Source organism: Salmo trutta, chromosome 26 (assembly GCF_901001165.1).
Source record: "Salmo trutta chromosome 26, fSalTru1.1, whole genome shotgun sequence".
Classification (NCBI taxonomy): domain Eukaryota; kingdom Metazoa; phylum Chordata; class Actinopteri; order Salmoniformes; family Salmonidae; genus Salmo; species Salmo trutta.
This window is the reverse complement of record NC_042982.1, coordinates 41,510,044-41,533,747: the sequence shown is the minus strand read 5'-3', so window position 1 is coordinate 41,533,747 and position 23,704 is coordinate 41,510,044. Positions and strand designations below refer to the sequence as shown.

The window sequence follows — 23,704 nt, the reverse complement described above, 5'->3', positions numbered from 1 at the left end:
ATGGAGAGCCTATAGGGGTGGGGGTTGGGGGTGTTACCTGGGTGCAGGTTAGATGGAGAGCCTATAGGGGTGGGGTGGGGGTGTTACCTGGGTGCAGGTTAGATGGAGAGCCTATAGGGGTGGGGTTGGGGGTGTTACCTGGGTGCAGGTTAGATGGAGAGCCTATAGGGGTGGGGGTTGGGGGTGTTACCTGGGTGCAGGTTAGATGGAGAGCCTATAGGGGTGGGGTTGGGGGTGTTACCTGGGTGCAGGTTAGATGGAGAGCCTATAGGGGTGGGGGTGGGGGGTGTTACCTGGGTGCAGGTTAGATGGAGAGCCTATAGGGGTGGGGTTGGGGGTGTTACCTGGGTGCAGGTTAGATGGAGAGCCTATAGGGGTGGGGTGGGGGGTGTTACCTGGGTGCAGGTTAGATGGAGAGCCTATAGAGGTGGGGTTGGGGGTGTTACCTGGGTGCAGGTTAGATGGAGAGCCTATAGGGGTGGGGTTGGGGGTGTTACCTGGGTGCAGGTTAGATGGAGAGCCTATAGGGGTGGGGTTGGGGGTGTTACCTGGGTGCAGGTTAGATGGAAGGCCTATAGGGGTGGGGTTGGCGGTGTTACCTGGGTGCAGGTTAGATGGAGAGCCTATAGGGGTGGGGTTGGGGGTGTTACCTGGGTGCAGGTTAGATGGAAGGCCTATAGGGGTGGGGTTGGCGGTGTTACCTGGGTGCAGGTTAGATGGAGAGCCTATAGGGGTGGGGTGGGGGGTGTTACCTGGGTGCAGGTTAGATGGAGGGCCTATAGAGGTGGGGGTGGGGGTGTTACCTGGGTGCAGGTTAGATGGAGAGCCTATAGGGGTGGGGTGGGGGGTGTTACCTGGGTGCAGGTTAGATGGAGAGCCTATAGGGGTGGGGGTTGGGGGTGTTACCTGGGTGAAGGTTAGATGGAGGGCCTATAGGGGTGGGGGTTGGGGGTGTTACCTGGGTGCAGGTTAGATGGAGAGCCTATAGAGGTGTGGTTGGGGGTGTTACCTGGGTGCAGGTTAGATGGAGAGCCTATAGGGGTGGGGTGGGGGGTGTTACCTGGGTGCAGGTTAGATGGAGGGCCTATAGAGGTGGGGTTGGGGGTGTTACCTGGGTGCAGGTTAGATGGAGAGCCTATAGGGGTGGGGGTTGGGGGTGTTACCTGGGTGCAGGTGAGATGGAGAGCCTATAGAGGTGGGGTTGGGGGTGTTACCTGGGTGCAGGTTAGATGGAGAGCCTATAGGGGTGGGGTTGGGGGTGTTACCTGGGTGAAGGTTAGATGGAGGGCCTATAGGGGTGGGGGTTGGGGGTGTTACCTGGGTGCAGGTTAGATGGAGAGCCTATAGAGGTGTGGTTGGGGGTGTTACCTGGGTGCAGGTTAGATGGAGAGCCTATAGGGGTGGGGTTGGGGGTGTTACCTGGGTGCAGGTTAGATGGAAGGCCTATAGGGGTGAGGGTGGGGGTGTACATCACGTTGTCGTTGGAGCCCTCTGTTGAGTTGTTGAAGGACGGTGATGGTGAACCTGCTCCCTCTAGCAGCTTAATCTGGAATAACAAAGACCCAGGGTCAGATTAAATATAATTAATTTTATGTGGTTCTCCGTAGCTCAGTTAGTTGAACATGGCTCTTGCCAGGATTGTGGGTTCGATTCCCAGGACCATCCGTATGTAAACTGTAAGCACACACGACTGTACGTCGCTTTGGATAAAAGTTCTGCTAAATGGCATTATTAATATGTTATTATATTATTAGATATTCTGATGTGACAGGTAACACCCATCTTCCTGTGACTCCATTCCTCCTGTCCTTCATTCTCACCTTGGACTCGATGAAGTTCAGTCTGTTGTTTATGTCAGTGAAGCCAGTGCAGTTCATACACTCTGCAATGAGAGGGAGAGGAGAGATGAGAGACAAGAGAGAGACGAGAGATGAGAGAGAGAGAGGAGAGACGAGAGGAGAGACGAGAGAGAGAGAGGAGAGACGAGAGAGAGAGAGGAGAGACGAGAGGAGAGACGAGAGAGAGAGGAGAGACGAGAGAGAGAGAGAGAAGAGAGACGAGAGAGAGAGGAGAGACGAGAGAGAGAGGAGAGACGAGAGAGAGAGAGAGAGAGAGAGAGACGAGAGAGAGAGGAGAGACGAGAGAGGAGAGACGAGAGAGAGAGGAGAGACACACACACATACACACGCCCTCTCCTGGGAAGCCCAAAGACATACAAAAGAACAATAGCCGTAAAACAATATCCAATAATTTATTAGCTATTCTTAAACATTTCCTTCATTAAATCATGTCAGACACTCAGACATACTAAACAGTGACCTCTTGTCATCTTTCTCTCTGTCTCTCCAACACACACACACACACACACACACACACACACACACACACACACACACACACACACACACACACACACACACACACACTCACACGTACGCACACACACACACACACACACGCACACGCACACAGCTCAGATTGTTTTCTCCCTACCCATTTGCAGTGCCCCTCTGTATGGCCAGCCTTTCTCCAGCAACATGAAGTGGTATGACAGACTTTCTCCAGCAACATGAAGGGGTATGACAGACATTTTTCCAGCAACATGAAGGGGTATGACAGACTTTCTCCAGCAACATGAAGGGGTATGACAGACTGTCTCCAGCAACATGAAGGGGTATGACAGACTTTCTCCAGCAACATGAAGGGGTATGACAGACTTTCTCCAGCAACATGAAGGGGTATGACAGACTGTCTCCAGCAACATGAAGGGGTATGACAGACTTTCTCCAGCAACATGAAGGGGTATGACAGACTTTCTCCAGCAACATGAAGGGGTATGACAGACTTTCTCCAGCAACATGAAGGGGTATGACAGGCATTCTCCAGCAACATGAAGGGGTATGACAGACTTTCTCCAGCAACATGAAGGGGTATGAATTAATCCAATAGGTTTAATTGGCATCCAATGGTTTAACAAAGAAAACCCAAGTCAAGATCATATCAACTAATCTACTGGTTGCCACAAGGCAGCACTTGTATAAGAATCTGGTCACCTCTGGGTAAACGAAATGATATGAGCAGAAGAACATTGGTCCAGTAAATAGAACGTTTCAAATAGAAAGTTATGTTCTAGAAAAGTCAATAACACAAGTGTTCCGGAATGTTCCCCATTCCACAGACACATCTGGCCACACTGGCCACACAAACCTAATGATGTAGAATGCCATAGCCATGGACAACTAGCAGTTATAAATAACTAGTCATTGCAACAACAAAATGAGCTAAATGGTTCTGGCTTCCTTGTATCATGGTTTAACCACGGTACACTGGCAGCCATTGAGGTTTCTGTATTAAAATAGGACAGACAGGGTTTGGGTGGGGTAGAGTTAGTTGGTGTGTGTTGTTTCCCTCCAAAGTATTTATTTACCATTAGTATAAGCGTACATGCATGCATCCACAAACAGAAGCAAAGACCAAGGGCTCAACCAAACACATTCCTCTGTAATTCATCAGCCCACACACTCAGTACTGTTATCTGCCTACATACTCAGTACTGTTATCTGCCCACACACTCAGTACTGTTTATCAAGCCACTTCAGTGAGACCAAAATTAACCAAATGATCTCCTTGTGATAAGAGTAATATCACTGAGAATCAGTACAGTAGGGGGTGATGTATGTACAGAGCGATGTGGGGTTTGGTTTCAGCACTGAACTGAAATTACCCTCTATCCCTCTCTGTTCCCAATGAGAGGTTTGGGATCTAGAGTCATTACTGTATCATAAACATGCGCCACAGAGACGAGTCAATATGTCATAAACATGAGCCTGGAGTAATCTACACCAACCCCAATGTGCGGAGGTGGCAGGGTTCTGTTTGGGAGGGAATGTAAGGTTACGTTGTACGAAAGCTAACACGGTACTTACAATGGAACTACAATCTACAGGAGACGTATACCATGATACCATGACAACTTAAAGATATGGAGTCTCATAATGATACCATGACAACATGAAGATATGGAGTCTCATAATGACACTATGACAACATAAAGATATGGAGTCTCATAATGACACCATGACAACATAAAGATATGGAGTCTCATAATGATACTATGACAACATAAAGATATGGAGTCTCATAATGATACTATGACAACATAAAGATATGGAGTCTCATAATGACACCATGACAACATAAAGATATGGAGTCTCATAATGATACCATGACAACATAAAGATATGGAGTCTCATAATGACACCATGACAACATGAAGATATGGAGTCTCATAATGATACTATGACAACATAAAGATATGGAGTCTCATAATGATACCATGACAACATAAAGATATGGAGTCTCATAATGATACCATGACAACATAAAGATATGGAGTCTCATAATGACACCCTACACCCCAACCTGAGGTCAAACTCAACACCTCAACCTGAGGTCAAACCCTACACCCCAACCTGAGGTCAAACCCTACACCCCAACCTGAGGTCAAACCCTACACCCCAACCTGAGGTCAAACCCTACACCCCAACCTGAGGTCAAACCCTACACCCCAACCTGAGGTCAAACCCTACACCCCAACCTGAGGTCAAACCCTACACCTCAACCTGAGGTCAAACTCAACACCCCAACCTGAGGTCAAACCCTACACCCCAACCTGAGGTCAAACCCTACACCCCAACCTGAGGTCAAACCCTACACCTCAACCTGAGGTCAAACCCTACACCCCAACCTGAGGTCAAACCCTACACCCCAACCTGAGGTCAAACCCTACACCTCAACCTGAGGTCAAACCCTACACCTCAACCTGAGGTCAAACCCTACACCCCAACCTGAGGTCAAACCCTACACCTCAACCTGAGGTCAAACCCTACACCCCAACCTGAGGTCAAACCCTACACCCCAACCTGAGGTCAAACCCTACACCCCAACCTGAGGTCAAACCCTACACCCCAACCTGAGGTCAAACCCTACACCCCAACCTGAGGTCAAACCCTACACCCCAACCTGAGGTCAAACCCTACACCCCAACCTGAGGTCAAACCCTACACCCCAACCTATGCACTCTGTTCTGCCACCTCTGGTCCCTTGGCCCTCCTACCCCTACAGGAGGGCAGCTCCCACTCAGCTCAGTCAAAGCCCTTCTCTGTTCTGACACCACAATGGTGGAACAAGCTTCCCCCTGAAGTCAGACAGGAGTCCCTGCCCAACTTTAAAAAACGGCAAATTAAGATCCTACGTCTGTATATAATTACTGAATTACTAAACATGTCTATTATTCAATTTGATGTAAATGAGTTTAAAGACAGATAGTTGAAGGGTCAGACTGTAACAGATCATCATAGGTCCTCAAATACCTAACTGGTTGAGTCAGACAACAGAGAGAGTCTGTAATGGAATGCACTATGCACTACACACACACACACACACACACACACACACACACACACACACACACACACACACACACACACACACACACACACACACACAGGGGCTGAATATTTTACCAGTATTTTACAAATGTTCCATTCTGAGAAAAATCACTTTTCCCACCAAAACCGGAAGCATTATAAAGCATTATAAAGCATTATAAACTATATAAATATGTCTGGATTTGATTAGCGCATGAAAATTCAAACCTAATTATACCTGAACCTGATGAGCCATGTATTAATAACATTTAATGAGCCCTAGATTAACGACATTTAATGAGCCCTACATTAACAACATTTAATGAGCCATACATATTAACATTTAATGAGCCCTACATTAACGACATTTAATGAGCCATACATATTAACATTTAATGAGCCCTACATAATAATATTTAATGAGCCCTACATTAACGACATTTAATGAGCCCTACATTAACGACATTTAATGAGCCCTACATTAACGACATTTAATGAGCCCTACATTAACGACATTTAATGAGCCCAAGCCCAAATGATTGTGCCGTCATCCAATGCATATAGTATATTCTATTTTAAATGTAACCTTTATTTAACTAGGCAAGTCAGTTAAGAACAAATTCTTATTTACAATGACGGTCTTCCCCGGCCAAACCCTGACGACACTGGGCCAATTGTGCGCCACCCTATGGGTCTCCCAATCACGGCCGGTTGTGATACAGCCTGGAATCGAACCAGGGTCTGTAGTGACGCCTCTAGCGCCGATAATGCAGTGCCTTAGACCGCTCGGGAGCCCAATATGATAAACGCTACTACACATTATGCACCACAGAACACATAAAGTCCATAGACGTCACACCCTGATCTGTTTCACCTGTCCTTGTGCTTGTCTCCACCCCCCTCCGGGTGTCGCCCATCTTCCCAATTATCCCCTGTGTATTTATACTTGTGTATTCTGTCTGTCTGTGCCAGTTTGTCTTGTTTGCCAAGTCAACAAGCGGTTTTCTCCTAGCTCCTGGTTTTCCTAGTCTCTGTTTTTCCCTCATCCTGCCTGACCCTTGCCTGTCCTGACTCTGAGCCCGCCTGCCTGACCCTTGCCTGTCCTGACTCTGAGCCCGCCTGCCTGACCCTTGCCTGTCCTGACTCTGAGCCCACCTGCCTGACCATTCTGCCTGTCCCTGACCTCTAGCCTGCCTGCTACCCTGCACCGTTTTGGACTCTGAACTGGTTATGAACCCTTGCCTGTCCCCGACCTGCCTTTTTCCTACCCCTTGGACTATAATATATATCAGAGCTCAAACCATCTGCCTCCCATGTCTGCATCTGGGTCTTGCCTTCTGTCGTTATAATAGATGTAGCTAGCTATATTCTCTCTCTGTCACGGATTTCGTCGTGGTGTTGAAGGGAAGACCAAAATGCAGCGGGTATGTGGATACTCATTCTTTTAATGGCAAAAACAAAAAGCATCCACAGGAAAAACAAAACAATAAACAGTACTCACGACTAGACAGTGTAGCAGGCTCAATAAATGCAGTGCTCACAAACAATTACCCACAAACACACAGCCAAACACACCCAACTAATATAGGACTCCCAATCAAAGGCAACACAACACACCTGCCTTTAATTGGGAGTCTACCCCAATTAACTATACATAGAACAACCCAACCTAGACTGAACAGACACACATACAAAACATAACTCCCTCTGCCACGCCCTGACCAAAACTTATACACTTACTCCCTCTGCTGGTCAGGACGTGACACTCTCGGGTAAATAAATGAAACTAGCTCCAATAGGCTAATAGTTTTGGAGTGTGAACTGTATTACTGTACTGTATTGTATTATACTGTATTATATGGACTGGAATTATGTACCTCGTTCAAGTCAGGGGTTAGCTAAGAGAACATGCAATTTTGGTGCAGCACATACGGCCTACAAAGTTTAGGCTAGCAAATTTGATTTTAATTTTGAAATATAATAGGGTCTATTTGTATAGTTAGTAGGCTGACGCATATACAGTGCATTCGGAAAGTATTCAGACCCCTTGACTTTTTCCAAATTTTGTTAGGTTACAGCCTTATTCTAAAATGGATTTTTAAAAAGAATCCTCAGCAATCAAACAATACCACATAATGACTAATGACTAAGCGGAAAAAATACCTTATTTACCAGAATTCAGAACCTATGAGCACCTTTGCTATGAGACTCGAAATTCAGCTCAGGTGCATTCTGTTTCCATTGATCATTCTTGAGATGTTTCTACAACTTGATTGGAGTTCACCTGTGGTAAATTTAATTGATTTAATTGATTGGACATGATTTGGAAAGGCACACACCTGTCTATATAAGGTCCCACAGTTGACAGTGCATGTCAGAGCAAAAACCAAGCCATGAGGTCGAAGGAACTGTCCGTAGAGCTCCAAGACAGGATTGTGTCGATACACAGATCTGGGGAAGGGTACCAAAACATTTCTGAAGCATTGAAGGTCCCCAAGAACACAGTGGCCTCCATAATTCTTGAATGGAAGAAGTTTGGAACCACCAAGACTCCTCCTAGAGCTGGCCACCCGGCCAAACTGAGCAATCGGAGGAGAAGGGCCTTGGTCAGGAAGGTGACCAAGAACCCAATGGTAACTCTGACAGACCTCTAGAGTTCCTCTGTGGAGATGGGAGCAGTACTCCACCAATAAGGCCTTTATGGTAGAGTGGCCAGACGGAAGCCACTCCTCAGTAAAAGGCACATGACAGCCCACTTGGAGTTTGCCAAAAGGCACCTAAAGACTCTCAGACCATGAGAAACAAGATTCTCTGGTCTGATGAAACCAAGATTGAACTCTTTGGCCTGATTGCTAAGCATCACATCTGGAGGAAACCTGGCACCATCCTTACCATGAAGCATGGTGGTGGCAGCATCATGCTGTGGGGATGTTTTTCAGCGGCAGGGGCTGAGAGACTAGTCAGGATCGAGGGAAAGATGAATGGAGCAAAGTACAGAGAGATCCTTGATGAAAACCTGCTCCAGAGCGCTCAAGACCTCAGATTGGGGCAAAGTTTCACCTTCCAACAGGATAATGACCCTAAGCACACAGCCAAGACAACACAAGAGTGGCTTCGGGACAAGTCTCTGAATGTCCTTTAGTGGCCCAGCCAGAGTCCGGACTTGAACACAATCGAACATCTCTGGAGACCTGAAAATAGCTGTGCAGAGACACTCCCCATCCAACCTGACAGAGCTTGAGAGGATCTACAGGGAAGAATTGGAGAAACTCCCCAAATACAGGTTTGACAAGTTTGTAGCGTCATACCCAAGAAGAATGGAGGCTGTAATCACTGTCAAAGGGGCTTCAACAAAGTACTGAGTGAAGGGTCTGAATACTTATGTAAATGTCATATTTCAGTTTGAAATGTTTAATAAATGAGCAAAAGATTGTTAAAACCAGTTTTTACGTTGTCATTATGGGGTATTGGGATGTCATTATGGGGTATTGTGATGTCATTATGGGGTATTGTGTGTAGATTGATGGGGAAATAATCATGTTATTAGCCTACCTTCTCTTTATCTCTCTATTGTTGTTTCATTCCTTACTCGACTTCAAACGTTAAATGAAATACGTTTCATTGTCCTTATCTTCGTCATTCCAATGACATCTTTGAATAATATAGGACTAGAATTAGATGCAGAATGCTTTCACTTCTCTTCATTTTTGAATTATTATGGGTCTGAATAAATATCTGCTATAGCCTACCGTTATCGGCATTCGCTCTTCTTACAAACCATCCTTTCTATTGTCTGACGTATTTAACGTAGAGGAAAAAAAGAGCTTGCGTCCCTCTTCGAAGTCTATTTGTATAAGAAATGCTAAACCAAATTATATCCAGCAAGCTGTTCTAGTCTAGTTTTTCCTGCATGGGACTACAAGAGCGAAGGAGTGTTTTTTAAGGAGAGAGGCCAGCGGAGCACAGGTGATTGCTTATTGCGCAAAAGACAGAGGCTATAAGTTAGAAGCTTATTATGCATAACCCCATCATTAGCTAAATATAAGGATAATACTGCATTGAATGTATTACCTGAAAGAGGTAGGCTAGGACATCTATTTATAGGGCTATATATCAATCTAGAACAGAAGTATCTATTTTAGATTGTAATTTGAATGGTGTTGGTAGGCTTGCATCACTGGGCAGCTCACGGCTGGGTTTCCCTTTGTAGTTTGTCCGTAATAGTTTGCAAGCCATGCCACATCCGACGAGCATCAGAACTGGTGTAGTAGGATTCAATCTTGATGCTTTGCCTGTTTGATGGTTCATCTGACGGAATAACTGGATTTCTACAAATGTCCGGATTCGTGTCCCACTCCTTGAAAGCAGCAGCTCGAGCCTTTAGCTCGATGCAGATGTTGCCTGTAATCCATGGCTTCTGGTTGGGATATGTATGTATGGTCACTGTGGGGACGACGTGGTTGACGCCCTTATTGATGAAGCCATTGACTGAGGTGGTATACTCCTCAATGCCATTGGATGAATCCCAGAACATATTCCAGTCTGTGCTAACAAAACAGTCCTGTAGCGTAGCATCCACATCATCTGACCACGTCCGTATTGAGCAAGTCACTGATACTTCCTGCTTAAGTTTTTGCTTATAAGCAGGAATCAGGAGGATAGAATTATGGTCAGATTTGCCAAATGAAGGGCGAGGGAGAGCATCTCTGTGTGTGGAGTAAAGGTGCTCTAGAGTTTTTTTCCCCTCCTCTGGTTACACATGTGACATACCGGTAGAAATGAGGTAAAACAGATTTAAGTTTCCCTGCATTAAAGTCCCCGGCCACTAGGAGAGCCGCTTCTGGATGAGCATTTTCTTGTTTGCTTATGGCCTTATACAGCTCGTTGAGTGCGGTCTTATTGCCAGCATCGGTTTGTGCTGGTAAATAGACGGCTACAAAAATATAGATGAGAACTCTCTTGGTAGATAGTGTGGTCTACAGCTTATCATGAGGTACTCTACCTCAGGCGCGCAAAACCTCGAGACTACCCTAATATTAGACATCGCGTACCAGCTGTTATTGACAAATAGACACACACCCCCAGCCCTCGTCTTACCAGATGTAGCTGTTCTATCCTGCCGATGCACGGAAAACCCAGCCAACTGTATATTATCCATGTCGTCCTTCAGCCAGGACTCGGTGAAACATAAGATATTACAGTTTTTAATGTCCCGTTGGTAGGATAGTCTCGAACGGAGCTCAACTAGTTAATTCTCCAGTGATTCCACGTTTGCTGATAGAACGGATGGTAAAGGTGGATTACCCACTCGCCGACAAATTCTCACAAGGCACCCTGATCTCTTCCCCCTGTATTTCCTTCTTTTCTTCATGTGAATGACAGGGATTTGGGCCTTGTCCGAGAGCAACACTGTATGCTTCACGTCCGACTCATTAAAGAGAAAATCTTCGTCCAGTACGAGGTGAGTAATCGCTGTTCTGATGTCCAGAAGCTCTTTTCGGTCATAAGAGACGGTAGCATCAACATTATGTACAAAATAAGTTACAATTTGAAAAAAAATCACAAAATAGCACAATTGGTTAGGAGCCCGTAAAACGGCAGCCATCCCCTCCGGCGCCATTCTTGTAATATATATATATGTAACCGATGTGAAATGGCTAGTTAGTTAGCGGTGGTGCGCGCTAATAGCGTTTCAATCAGTGACGTCACTCGCTCTGAGACTTGAAGTAGGGTTTCCCCTTGCAACGTTGCAAGGGCCGCGGCTTTTGTGGCGCGATGGGTAACGATGCTTCGTGGGTGTCAGTCATTGATGGTTCGAGCCCAGGTTGGGGCGAAGAGAGGGACGGAACCTACACTGTTACACATATATATATATATATATTTTATCTATACAATTAAAAAACAAGGTGACCCCTGAAAGCCAGATGGAGATTGGTAAACTAGATGCACTTTCCGTCTTTATATTACTATGGCATAGGCTAATGCAGACCTACCTGTCACAAGGAGAAAAGTTACCATGATGAGATGATAGGTCTACATACAATGTGAACCACACTCCACCCTGAGATGGGCTGTCTGTCCCCACCCTGAGATGGGCTGTCTGTCCCCACCCTGAGATGGGCTGTCTGTCCCCACCCTGAGATGGGCTGTCTGTCCCCACCCTGAGATGGGCTGTCTGTCCCCCACCCTGAGATGGGCTGTCTGTCCCCACCCTGAGATGGGCTGTCTGTCCCCACCCTGAGATGGGCTGTCTGTCCCCACCCTGAGATGGGCTGTCTGTCCCCACCCTGAGATGGGCTGTCTGTCCCCACCCTGAGATGGGCTGTCTGTCCCCACCCTGAGATGGGCTGTCTGTCCCCCACCCTGAGATGGGCTGTCTGTCCCCCACCCTGAGATGGGCTGTCTGTCCCCACCCTGAGATGGGCTGTCTGTCCCCACCTTGAGATGGGCTGTCTGTCCCCCACCCTGAGATGGGCTGTCTGTCCCCCACCCTGAGATGGGCTGTCTGTCCCCACCCTGAGATGGGCTGTCTGTCCCCACCCTGAGATGGGCTGTCTGTCCCCACCTTGAGATGGGCTGTCTGTCCCCACCCTGAGATGGGCTGTCTGTCCCCACCCTGAGATGGGCTGTCTGTCCCCACCCTGAGCGTTGATTCCTCATGCAGAGGCCGTAGAGAAGTCCGATTTAGACATTGCATATCATTTAACAGTTCTATTTCACGAAATGCTGCTTATATAAATAACTTATTATAACTTACCAGTTTCTCGCAGTTATTTATCCCGGGAAAAGGGAGAGGTTTTGGGCGGTAAATCCCAATAAATCTCAGTCACCGGGTCCCCCCCATTCAACCCTAACACACACACACACACACACACACACACACACACACACACACACACACACACACACACACACACACACACACACACACACACACACACACACACACACACACACACACACACACACACTGTCATTCTCTCATGCTCTCAGAATGCAATGGTTCATCAGTTCACCATCCAGACTGCTTCACAACCAAAACATCCTCATCTGGTCCAGGACACTACAACTACAGACTGCTGATCCACACCTCATCTGGTCCAGGACACTACAACTACAGACTGTTGATCCACACCTCATCTGGCCCAGGACACTACAACTACAGACTGTTGATCCACACCTCATCTGGTCCAGGACACTACAACTACAGACTGCTCAGATAGATGCCCTTAGGACACAGACAGACTGACAGGTCCAGGACCAGGTATGGCTCTCCCCAAACACCTAGGGGTCAATGGTAACTGTCTAGCTAATGTCTGCTCTCAGAACAGCCAGAGACAGAGACATTACTTATCATGCCCTCTCACATGGGGGATATGGTGCTTTTATCACTTTAACTGAGAAGAGAGGAAAGACTGAACGGAGGAGAGAGAGAGGGTAGGTAGAGATGGACAGGGAGAGAGATATGGAAAAGAGAACTCAGGGAAAGAGAGAATAGGGAGAGCTGAGGGACGAGAGGAAGGGAGAGCTGAGGGAGAAGAGGAAGGGAGAGTGAAGGATGGAGGAGAGGAAGGGACAGCTAAGGATGGAGGAGAGGAAGGGAGAGCTGAGGGAGGAGAGGAAGGGAGAGTGAAGGATGGAGGAGAGGAAGGGAGAGCTGAGGGAGGAGGAAAGGAAGGGAGAGCTGAGGGAGGAGGAAAGGAAGGGAGAGCTGAGGGAGGAGGAGAGGAAGGGAGAGCTGAGGGAGGAGGAGAGGAAGGGAGAGCTGAGGGAGGAGGAGAGGAAGGGAGAGCTGAGGGAGGAGGAGAGGAAGGGAGAGCTGAGGGAGGAGGAGAGGAAGGGAGAGCTGAGGGAGGAGGAAAGGAAGGGAGAGCTGAGGGAGGAGGAAAGGAAGGGAGAGCTGAGGGAGGAGGAAAGGAAGGGAGAGCTGAGGGAGGAGGAAAGGAAGGGAGAGCTAAGGGAGGAAGAGAGGAAGGGAGAGCTGAGGGAGGAGGAAAGGAAGGGAGAGCTGAGGGAGGAGGAAAGGAAGGGAGAGCTGGAGAGACAATGAGAGCCAGAGAGGAGAGGTGTTGAATGACTAAATGAACTATGAAGCGCTGCCAATATTAAACCCTACAAAACTCGTAAACGTGCAGAGCAAAGGTCACCCATAGTGTTACAGGAATAAATGATTGACAGCCGAATAATTCCTCCTAAATGGATCTTCCTCCCTCATTTGCATGAAGCTCATCCTGGGTGTTAAACTGTGGAAATGATTCAGGTTAACCTGCAGATTAGCAGAGTACATGGGAATATATTCCCTTCTCTTGACAGGATTTGGGAATAGAAAGATTATCTCCACAGTAAGCGTTACTGAAGTTTTGGTCAAATATGCAGGAGTTTAGAGGTTGTCTATTCAGTAAGTGTTGCTGAAGTGTTGGTAGAGTATGTGGGAGTTTTATTGAGTTGCCAGTAAGGCGACTCCGGGTTAGGTCCTGGCAGTGTTGCTACATAACTTCCTCCTCACACAGCCCCATTACCTTGTTAAAGTGTGAGATAGGCATCAAGGTGCCGCTACGACAGAGTGGAGAAGAGACAGGGGCCAACGGCAGCTAAATTACTTCCACATTTCTCCCAAATGTTTTCCATGCTGTCATGTGTCTGCACTACGCACACTGACCCATGTACACACAAGCAGGAAACACACACACATACACACATTTTTCCTGCCTCAGCAAAAATCCATTGTAGAAACATTGATTGAGAACAAAATTATATATGGTGGTTTATTTTCTAGAGAGGAAGATGTTTATTTTATAGAGGAAGATGAGTTTTTTATATAGAGAGGAAGATGAGTTTATTATATAGAGAAGAGAAGAAAAGAGGAACGACAGAAGAGAGGAGGAGAGAGGAGAGAGGAGGAGAGAGGAGGAGAGAGGAGAGAGGAGGAGAGAGGAGAGAGGAGAGAGGAGAGGAGGAGGAGAGAGGAGAGAGGAGGAGAGAGGAGAGAGAGAGGAGAGAGGAGAGAGAGGAGGAGAGGAGGAGAGGAGGAGAGAGGAGGAGAGGAGGAGAGAGGAGGAGAGAGGAGAGAGGAGGAGGAGAGGAGGAGAGAGGAGGAGAGGAGAGAGAGGAGGAGAGAGGAGGAGAGAGGAGAGAGAGGAGAGAGGAGGAGGAGAGAGGAGGAGAGAGGAGAGAGGAGGAGAGAGGAGGAGAGAGGAGGAGAGTGGAGGAGAGTGGAGGAGAGAGGAGAGAGAGGAGAGAGGAGGAGAGAGGAGAGAGAGGAGGAGAGAGGAGGAGAGAGGAGGAGAGAGGAGAGAGGAGAGAGGAGGAGAGAGGAGAGAGGAGGAGAGTGGAGGAGAGAGGAGGAGAGAGGAGAGAGAGGAGAGAGGAGGAGAGAGGAGAGAGGAGAGAGGAGGAGAGAGGAGGAGAGAGGAGAGAGAGGAGGAGAGAGGAGGAGAGAGAAGGAGAGAGGAGAAAGAGGAGGAGAGAGGAGGAGAGAAGAGAGAGGGGGAGAGAGCAGAGAGGAGGAGAGAAGAGGAGGAGAGAGGAGGAGAGAGGAGAGAGAGGAGGAGAGAGAAGGAGAGAGGAGAAAGAGGAGGAGAGAGGAGGAGAGAAGAGAGAGGGGGAGAGAGCAGAGAGGAGGAGAGAAGAGGAGGAGAGAAGGGGAGAGAGGAGGAGAGCAGAGGAGAGAGGAGGAGAGAAGGAGAGAAGAGGAGAGAGGACAACAAGTCGGCAGTTTGATTGATGTATAAGCAGACTTCTCAAATATCCACCATGACCCAGCCGCCAGAGGACAACACAGACAGGGCTGAGAAAACGATGTATTGGCCTTCAGAGTTTATTAGTGGGGCTCAACAGAACGTGTCTCATCGATGGCACTGATCTAGGATCACCTTACCTTCCCAAAACCTTTACGTAACCATTAGGGTGGGGATATGCCAGACTGACCCTACAGGGGAAATGTTCAGTTGCTCCATCCATTAAAGTTGGTGCCCAATGTTTGTAAACAAAGTAAATGTAAACAAACACTATAGCCTCAAGTGGTTACATTTCTCCAACACAATCACTCTCTCCAACACAATCAGCTGTTTACCGAAACAGGGGCGGGCAGTACCTCTTTGTTATTGTTTCTACTGCTGATTGCCGCTTTAAATCAATGTGTTGGGACTACCTAATCCTCCTATGCAACTAAGGAAGGTGGCTGGTCTGTAAAGTTAATCCATAGAGAATGACATCGAACCAAAACCATTTTGGATTACTTCTGGACTATAGAGACAACCAAAAGGACTACAGACACAACCAAAAAGACTACAGACAACCAACAGGACTACAGACACAACCAAAAGGACTACAGACACAACCAACAGGACTACAGACACAACCAACAGGACTACAGACACAACCAACAGGACTACAGACACAACCAAAAGGACTACAGACAACCAACAGGACTACAGACACAACCAAAAGGACTACAGACACAACCAACAGGACTACAGACACAACCAACAGGACTACAGACACAACCAACAGGACTACAGACACAACCAAAAGGACTACAGACACAACCAAAAGGACTACAGACACAACCAAAAAGACTACAGAGACAACCAAAAATGACTACAGACACAACCAACAGGACTACAGACACAACCAAAAGGACTACAGACACAACCAAAAAGACTACAGAGACAACCAAAAATGACTACAGAGACAACCAACAGGACTACAGACACAACCAAAAATGACTACAGAGACAACCAACAGGACTACAGACACAACCAAAAGGACTACAGACAACCAACAGGACTACAGACACAACCAAAAATGACTACAGAGACAACCAAAAGGACTACAGAGACAACCAAAAGGACTACAGAGACAACCAAAAGGACTACAGAGACAACCAAAAGGACTACAGACAACCAAAAGGACTACAGACAACCAAAAAGGACTACAGACAACCAAAAGGACTACAGACAACCAAAAGGACTACAGACACAACCAAAAGGACTACAGAGACAACCAAAAGGACTACAGACAACCAAAAAGGACTACAGCCAACCAAAAGGACTACAGACAACCAAAAAGGACTACAGACAACCAAAAGGACTACAGACACAACCAAAAAGACTACAGAGACAACCAAAAGGACTACAGACAACCAAAAAGGACTACAGACAACCAAAAGGACTACAGACAACCAAAAAGGACTACAGACAACCAAAAGGACTACAGACAACCAAAAAGGACTACAGACAACCAAAAAGGACTACAGACAACCAAAAGGACTACAGACAACCAAAAAGGACTACAGACAACCAAAAAGGACTACAGACAACCAAAAGGACTACAGACAACCAAAAAGGACTACAGACAACCAAAAGGACTACAGACAACCAAAAAGGACTACAGACAACCAAAAGGACTACAGACAACCAAAAGGACTACAGACAACCAAAAAGGACTACAAAAGGAAACAGAATTTTTTCCAGAAGTGTAATAAGGGTTGGTAACAGGCTGATTGGTCGGCTATTTGAGCCAGTAAAGGGGGCTTTACTATTCTTGGGTAGCTGAATTACTTTTGCTTCCCTCGAGGCCTGAGGGCACACACTTTCTAGTAGGATTAAATTGAAGATGTGGCAAATAGGAGTGGCAATATCATCCACTATTATCCTCAGTAATTTTCCATCCAAGTTGTCAGACCCCGGTGGCTTGTCATTGTTGATAGACAACAATACGTTTTTCACCTCTTCCACACTGACTTTATGGAATTACAATTCTTGTCTTTCATAATTTGGTCCGATATACTTGGATGTGTAGTGTCAGCATTTGTTGCTGGCATGTCATGCCTAAGTTTTCTTATCTTGCCAATGAAAAAGTCATTAAGTAGTTGGCAATATCAGTGGGCTTTTTGATGAATGAGCCATGATGGAGCCGAGTACCGATAGAGAAAGACATCGTTGTCTCTATCACCCCACGCTCCAAACTCCCTCTTTAATCAGTCTCACCCCATCTCTCCTTCACACCCCATCTCTCCTGAATGCGGAACAGACTGTGAGTGAAATCCCTCCCTCAGTCCTGGCAGGTTTACACCTCATCTCAGGGAAGAGGAGAATTGGCCAGTTCTCTACATATGGATAGGATTGTCCTCGTAGATGAAAACACATTTCAACAAAGGTTATACAACTCAACTACTTCCTTACACTCCTGAAACCATTTTGTTTTCCAATGAACCATCGTCTAGGCAACTGACAGCCTGCCCCCCCCCCCCCCTTTTGTAGACCCACTGACCAAATTCACAAAAAAAACGAAATATTAATAACGTATTGTTTTAGGAACTCAGTCTGGATCTCAACTTACTGTTGAGAGTTAGAATAGTAGAATACACAAGGTGGAATTTAGACATTTGGTTGTTCATCAGCAGTCACTGAATTAGCCCTAGTTAGCTATTTTATTTTAGATTGTTAAGTTAGACTAGCCGGCAACTGTCTAAACCTGTAGTAAGCATGATAATAAGTTATCATACAAAAAAGTGCAAAAAATTGCCTCCACCCTATGGCAAAATGTGTAGATTTGCAGGAAATGTAGCTGTAAAACATAGCAACGTTAGACATCCCACTGGACCAAAAACTGGTTGAATCAATGTTGTTTCTACGTCATTTCAACATCAAAATGCAATGTGATGACGTGGAAACAAAGTTGATTCAACCAGTTTTTGGCCCAGTGAGATGTTTAATGTCTAACGTTGCTAAATGACACAATCACTATTGGTTATTATGACTTCAAAACACACCTCTCTCATTCACGAGGCTGTTGGTCTTGGAGAGAGGTGGACAGAGAGGCCTGACAAAATGGACACTGCCCTGCCTTGAAATGGGCCACCATGCAGTTAAGGTGTGTGTGTGTGTGTGTGTGTGTGTGAGATTGTGTGTGTGTGTGATTGTGTGTGTGTGTGTGTGTGAGATTGTGTGTGTGATTGTGTGTGTGTGTGATTGTGTGTGTGAGAGTGTGTGTGTGAGAGTGTGTGTGTGTGTGTGTGTGTGTGTGTGTGTGTGTGTGTGTGTGTGTGTGTGTGTGTGTGTGTGTGTGTGTGTGTGTGTGTGTGTGATTGTGTGTGTGTGAGTGTGAGTGTGTGAGTGTGTGAGTGTGTGTGTGTGTGTGCACGTGCATGCGTATCTAAGATGCAAGGTACCCCTGGAGCATTACGTTCATGTTCATTGTATGATGATGTATGTACACTGCCTTCAGAAAGTATTCACACCGCTTGACTTTTCCCACATTTTGTTGTTTTACAGCCTGAATTTAAAATGGATTAAATTGAGATGTTTTGTCACAAAAACAATACCCTATAATGTCATAGACGAATTATGTTTTTAGAAATGCTTTCAAATTAAATAAAAAACGTAAAGCAGAAATGTCTTGAGTCAATAAGTTATGGCAAGCCTACATCAGTTCAGGAGTAAACATTTGCTTAACAAGTCACATAATACGTTACATGAACTCTGTGTGAAATAATAGTGTTTAAAATAAGTTTTGAATTACTACCTTATTATCAATTGTCTCTAAGGTCCCTCAGTCGAGCAGTGAATTTCAAACACAGATTCAACCACAAAGACCAGAGAGGTCTCCCAATGCCTCGCAAAGAAGGACATGTATTGGTAGATGGGTAAAAATTACTATAAGCAGACGTTGAATATCCCTTTGAGCATGGTGAAGTTATTAATCACACTTTGGATGGTGTATCAATACACCCAGTCACTACAGAGATACAGGTGTCGTTCCTAACTCAGTTGCCAGAGAGGAAGGAAACCGGTCAGGGATTTCACCATGAGACCAATGATGACTTTAAAATAGTTACAGAGTTTAATGACTGTGATAGGAGAAAACTGAGGATGGATCAACATTGTAGTTACTCCACAATACTAACCTAAATGACGAGTGAAAACATTCATCCTGTTTGCAATACGGCACTAAAGTAAAACTGCAAAAAATGTGGTAAAGAAATTAGCCTTATGTCCTGAATATGAAGTGTTATGTTTGGGGCAAATCCAACACAACACATCAATGAGTACCATTCTTCATATTTTCAAGCATGGTGGTGGCTGCATCATGTTATGGGTATGTTTGTCATCGGCAAGGACTAGGGAGTTTTTTAGGATAAGAAAGAAACAGGATAGAGCTAAGCACAGTCAAAATTCTAGAGGAAAACCTGGTTCAGTCTGCTTTCCAACAGACTTTGGGAGACAAATTCACCCTTCAACAGGACAATAACCTAAAACACAAGTCCAAATATACACTGGAGTTGCTTACCAAGATTACATTTTTTAAAGTTTGTATTATTTAACCTTTATTTAACTAGGAAAGTCAGTTCAGAACAAATTATTATTTTTAATGACGGCCTACCCGGACGACGCTGGCCAAATGTGCGCCGCCCTATGAGACTCACAATTACAGCCGGCTGTGATACAGCCTGGAATGGAACCAGGGTGTCTGTAGTGACGCCTCTAGCACTGAGATGCAGTGCCTTAGACCGCTGTGATACAGCCTGGAATGGAACCAGGGTGTCTGTAGTGACGCCTCTAGCACTGAGATGCAGTGCCTTAGACCGCTGTGATACAGCCTGGAATGGAACCAGGGTGTCTGTAGTGACGCCTCTAGCACTGAGATGCAGTGCCTTAGACCGCTGTGATACAGCCTGGAATGGAACCAGGGTCTGTAGTGACGCCTCTAGCACTGAGATGCAGTGCCTTAGACCGCTGTGATACAGCCTGGAATGGAACCAGGGTCTGTAGTGACGCCTCTAGCACTGAGATGCAGTGCCTTAGACCGCTGTGATACAGCCTGGAATGGAACCAGGGTCTGTAGTGACGCCTCTAGCACTGAGATGCAGTGCATTAGACCGCTGTGATACAGCCTGGAATGGAACCAGGGTCTGTAGTGACGCCTCTAGCACTGAGATGCAGTACCTTAGACCGCTGTGACACAGCCTGGAACCGAACCCGGGTCTGTAGTGACGCCTCAAGCACTTCGATGCAGTACCTTAGACCGCTGTGACACAGCCTGGAACCGAACCCGGGTCTGTAGTGACGCCTCAAGCACTTCGATGCAGTGCATTAGACCGCTGTGATACAGCCTGGAATGGAACCAGGGTCTGTAGTGACGCCTCTAGCACTGAGATGCAGTGCCTTAGACCGCTGTGATACAGCCTGGAATGGAACCAGGGTCTGTAGTGACGCCTCTAGCACTGAGATGCAGTGCCTTAGACCGCTGTGATACAGCCTGGAATGGAACCAGGGTCTGTAGTGACGCCTCTAGCACTGAGATGCAGTGCCTTAGACCGCTGTGATACAGCCTGGAATGGAACCAGGGTCTGTAGTGACGCCTCTAGCACTGAGATGCAGTGCCTTAGACCGCTGTGACACAGCCTGGAACCGAACCCGGGTCTGTAGTGACGCCTCTAGCACTGAGATGCAGTGCATTAGACCGCTGTGACACAGCCTGGAATGGAACCAGGGTCTGTAGTGACGCCTCTAGCACTGAGATGCAGTGCATTAGACCGCTGTGACACAGCCTGGAATGGAACCAGGGTCTGTAGTGACGCCTCTAGCACTGAGATGCAGTGCATTAGACCGCTGTGATACAGCCTGGAATGGAACCAGGGTCTGTAGTGACGCCTCTAGCACTGAGATGCAGTGCCTTAGACCGCTGTGATACAGCCTGGAATGGAACCAGGGTCTGTAGTGACGCCTCTAGCACTGAGATGCAGTGCATTAGACCGCTGTGATACAGCCTGGAATGGAACCAGGGTCTGTAGTGACGCCTCTAGCACTGAGATGCAGTGCCTTAGACCGCTGTGATACAGCCTGGAATGGAACCAAGGTGTCTGTATTGACGCCTCTAGCACTGAGATGCAGTGCCTTAGACCGCTCTGATACAGCCTGGAATGGAACCAGGGTCTGTAGTGACGCCTCTAGCACTGAGATGCAGTGCCTTAGACCGCTGTGATACAGCCTGGAATGGAACCAGGGTCTGTAGTGACGCCTCTAGCACTGAGATGCAGTGCCTTAGACTGCTGTGATACAGCCTGGAATGGAACCAGGGTCTGTAGTGACGCCTCTAGCACTGAGATGCAGTGCATTAGACCGCTGTGATACAGCCTGGAATGGAACCAGGGTCTGTAGTGACGCCTCTAGCACTGAGATGCAGTGCCTTAGACCGTTGCGCCACTCGGAAGCATTGAATGTTCTTGACTGGCCAAGTAACACTTTGACTTAAATCGGCTTGAAAATCTATGGCAATGATCAACAATAAACTTAACAGAACTTGAAGAATTCTTTAAAGAATAATGTGCAAATATTGTACAAAGCAAAGCTCTTAGAGACTTACCCAGAAAGACTCACAGCTGTAATCGCTGCCAAAGGTGATTCTAACGTGTATTGACTCAGGGGTGTGAATACTTATATAATTAGATATTTTTTGTATTCAATTTTCAATAAATTAACTCAAATGTCTAAAAACATGTTTTTACTTTGTCATTATGGGGTATTGTGTGTAGATGAGTGAATGTTTTTTTTTTAATCAATTTAGAATTTAGGCTGGTAACACAACAAAATGTGGAATAAATCAAGGGGTATGTATACTTTCTGAAGGCTCTGTGTGTGCAGTAAGTGAGTGTGGTGCTTGCCAAAGTGTGAAGGTATATTTAGTAGACTAAACTCTGGAGACCAGAGAGCTGGGGCTTACATTCCACATCCTCCCACTCTGTTTTCAGTCAGGCTGACCGCTTCTAGTGGTTCCCCCCAGTCCAACCTCTCTCTTTACTGGGCAGGGAGTCTAGTCGTTCCCCCCAGTCCAACCTCTCTCTTTACTGGGCAGGCAGTCTAGTCGTTCCCCCCAGTCCAACCTCTCTTTACTGGGCAGGGAGTCTAGTGGTTCCCCCCAGTCCAAACTCTCTCTTTACTGGGCAGGCAGTCTAGTGGTTCCCCCCAGTCCAAACTCTCTCTTTACTGGGCAGGCAGTCTAGTGGTTCCCCCCAGTCCAAACTCTCTCTTTACTGGGCAGGGAGTCTAGTCGTTCCCCCCAGTCCAACCTCTCTTTACTGGGCAGGGAGTCTAGTCGTTCCCCCCAGTCCAACCTCTCTTTACTGGGCAGGGAGTCTAGTCGTTCCCCCCAGTCCAACCTCTCTTTACTGGGCAGGGAGTCTAGTGGTTCCCCCCAGTCCAACCTCTCTTTACTGGGCAGGGAGTCTAGTCGTTCCCCCCAGTCCAACCTCTCTTTACTGGGCAGGGAGTCTAGTGGTTTCCCCCAGTCCAACCTCTCTCTTTACTGGGCAGGGAGTCTAGTGGTTCCCCCCAGTCCAACCTCTCTTTACTGGGCAGGGAGTCTAGTCGTTCCCCCCAGTCCAACCTCTCTCTTAACTGGGCAGGCAGTCTAGTGGTTCCCCCCAGTCCAACCTCTCTCTTTACTGGGCAGGCAGTCTAGTCGTTCCCCCCAGTCCAACCTCTCTTTACTGGGCAGGGAGTCTAGTCGTTCCCCCCAGTCCAACCTCTCTTTACTGGGCAGGGAGTCTAGTGGTTCCCCCCAGTCCAACCTCTCTTTACTGGGCAGGGAGTCTAGCCGTTTCCCCCAGTCCAACCTCTCTTTACTGGGCAGGGAGTCTAGTGGTTCCCCCCAGTCCAACCTCTCTCTTTACTGGGCAGGCAGTCTAGTGGTTCCCCCCAGTCCAACCTCTCTCTTTACCGGGCAGGCAGTCTAGTGGTTCCCCCCAGTCCAACCTCTCTCTTTACTGGGCAGGGAGTCTAGTCGTTCCCCCAGTCCAACCTCTCTTTACTGGGCAGGGAGTCTAGTCGTTCCCCCCAGTCCAACCTCTCTCTTTACTGTGCAGGGAGTCTAGTGGTTCCCCCCAGTCCAACCTCTCTTTACTGGACTGGGAGTCTAGTGGTTCCCCCCAGTCCAACCTCTCTTTACTGGGCAGGGAGTCTAGTCGTTCCCCCAGTCCAACCTCTCTTTACTGGGCAGGGAGTCTAGTGATTCCCCCCAGTCCAAACTCTCTCTTTACTGGACTGGGAGTCTAGTGGTTCCCCCCAGTCCAACCTCTCTTTACTGGGCAGGGAGTCTAGTGGTTCCCCCCAGTCCAACCTCTCTCTTTACTGGGCAGGGATTCTCTAGTGGTTCCCCCCAGTCCAACCTCTCTTTACTGGACTGGGAGTCTAGTGGTCCCCCCCAGTCCAACCTCTCTCTTTACTGGGCAGGGAGTCTAGTCGTTCCCCCCAGTCCAACCTCTCTCTTTACTG

The 23,704-nt window shown here is 47.1% G+C and overlaps 1 protein-coding gene across 3 annotated transcripts in view; it reads right to left on the bottom strand.

Moving 5' to 3' along the window:
- LOC115163797 (collagen alpha-1(XXVI) chain) overlaps window positions 1-23,704 on the bottom strand; it is a 42,229-nt gene that overhangs the window by 15,923 nt on the left and 2,602 nt on the right. For all 3 annotated transcript variants that reach the window (XM_029715975.1, XM_029715973.1, XM_029715974.1), the window contains exons 4-5: window positions 1,821-1,882; window positions 1,420-1,546 (exon numbers count right to left, since the gene is read on the bottom strand). In XM_029715975.1, coding sequence (XP_029571835.1) covers window positions 1,420-1,546; window positions 1,821-1,882 — 189 coding nt within the window. The remainder of the gene's footprint in view (window positions 1-1,419; window positions 1,547-1,820; window positions 1,883-23,704) is intronic.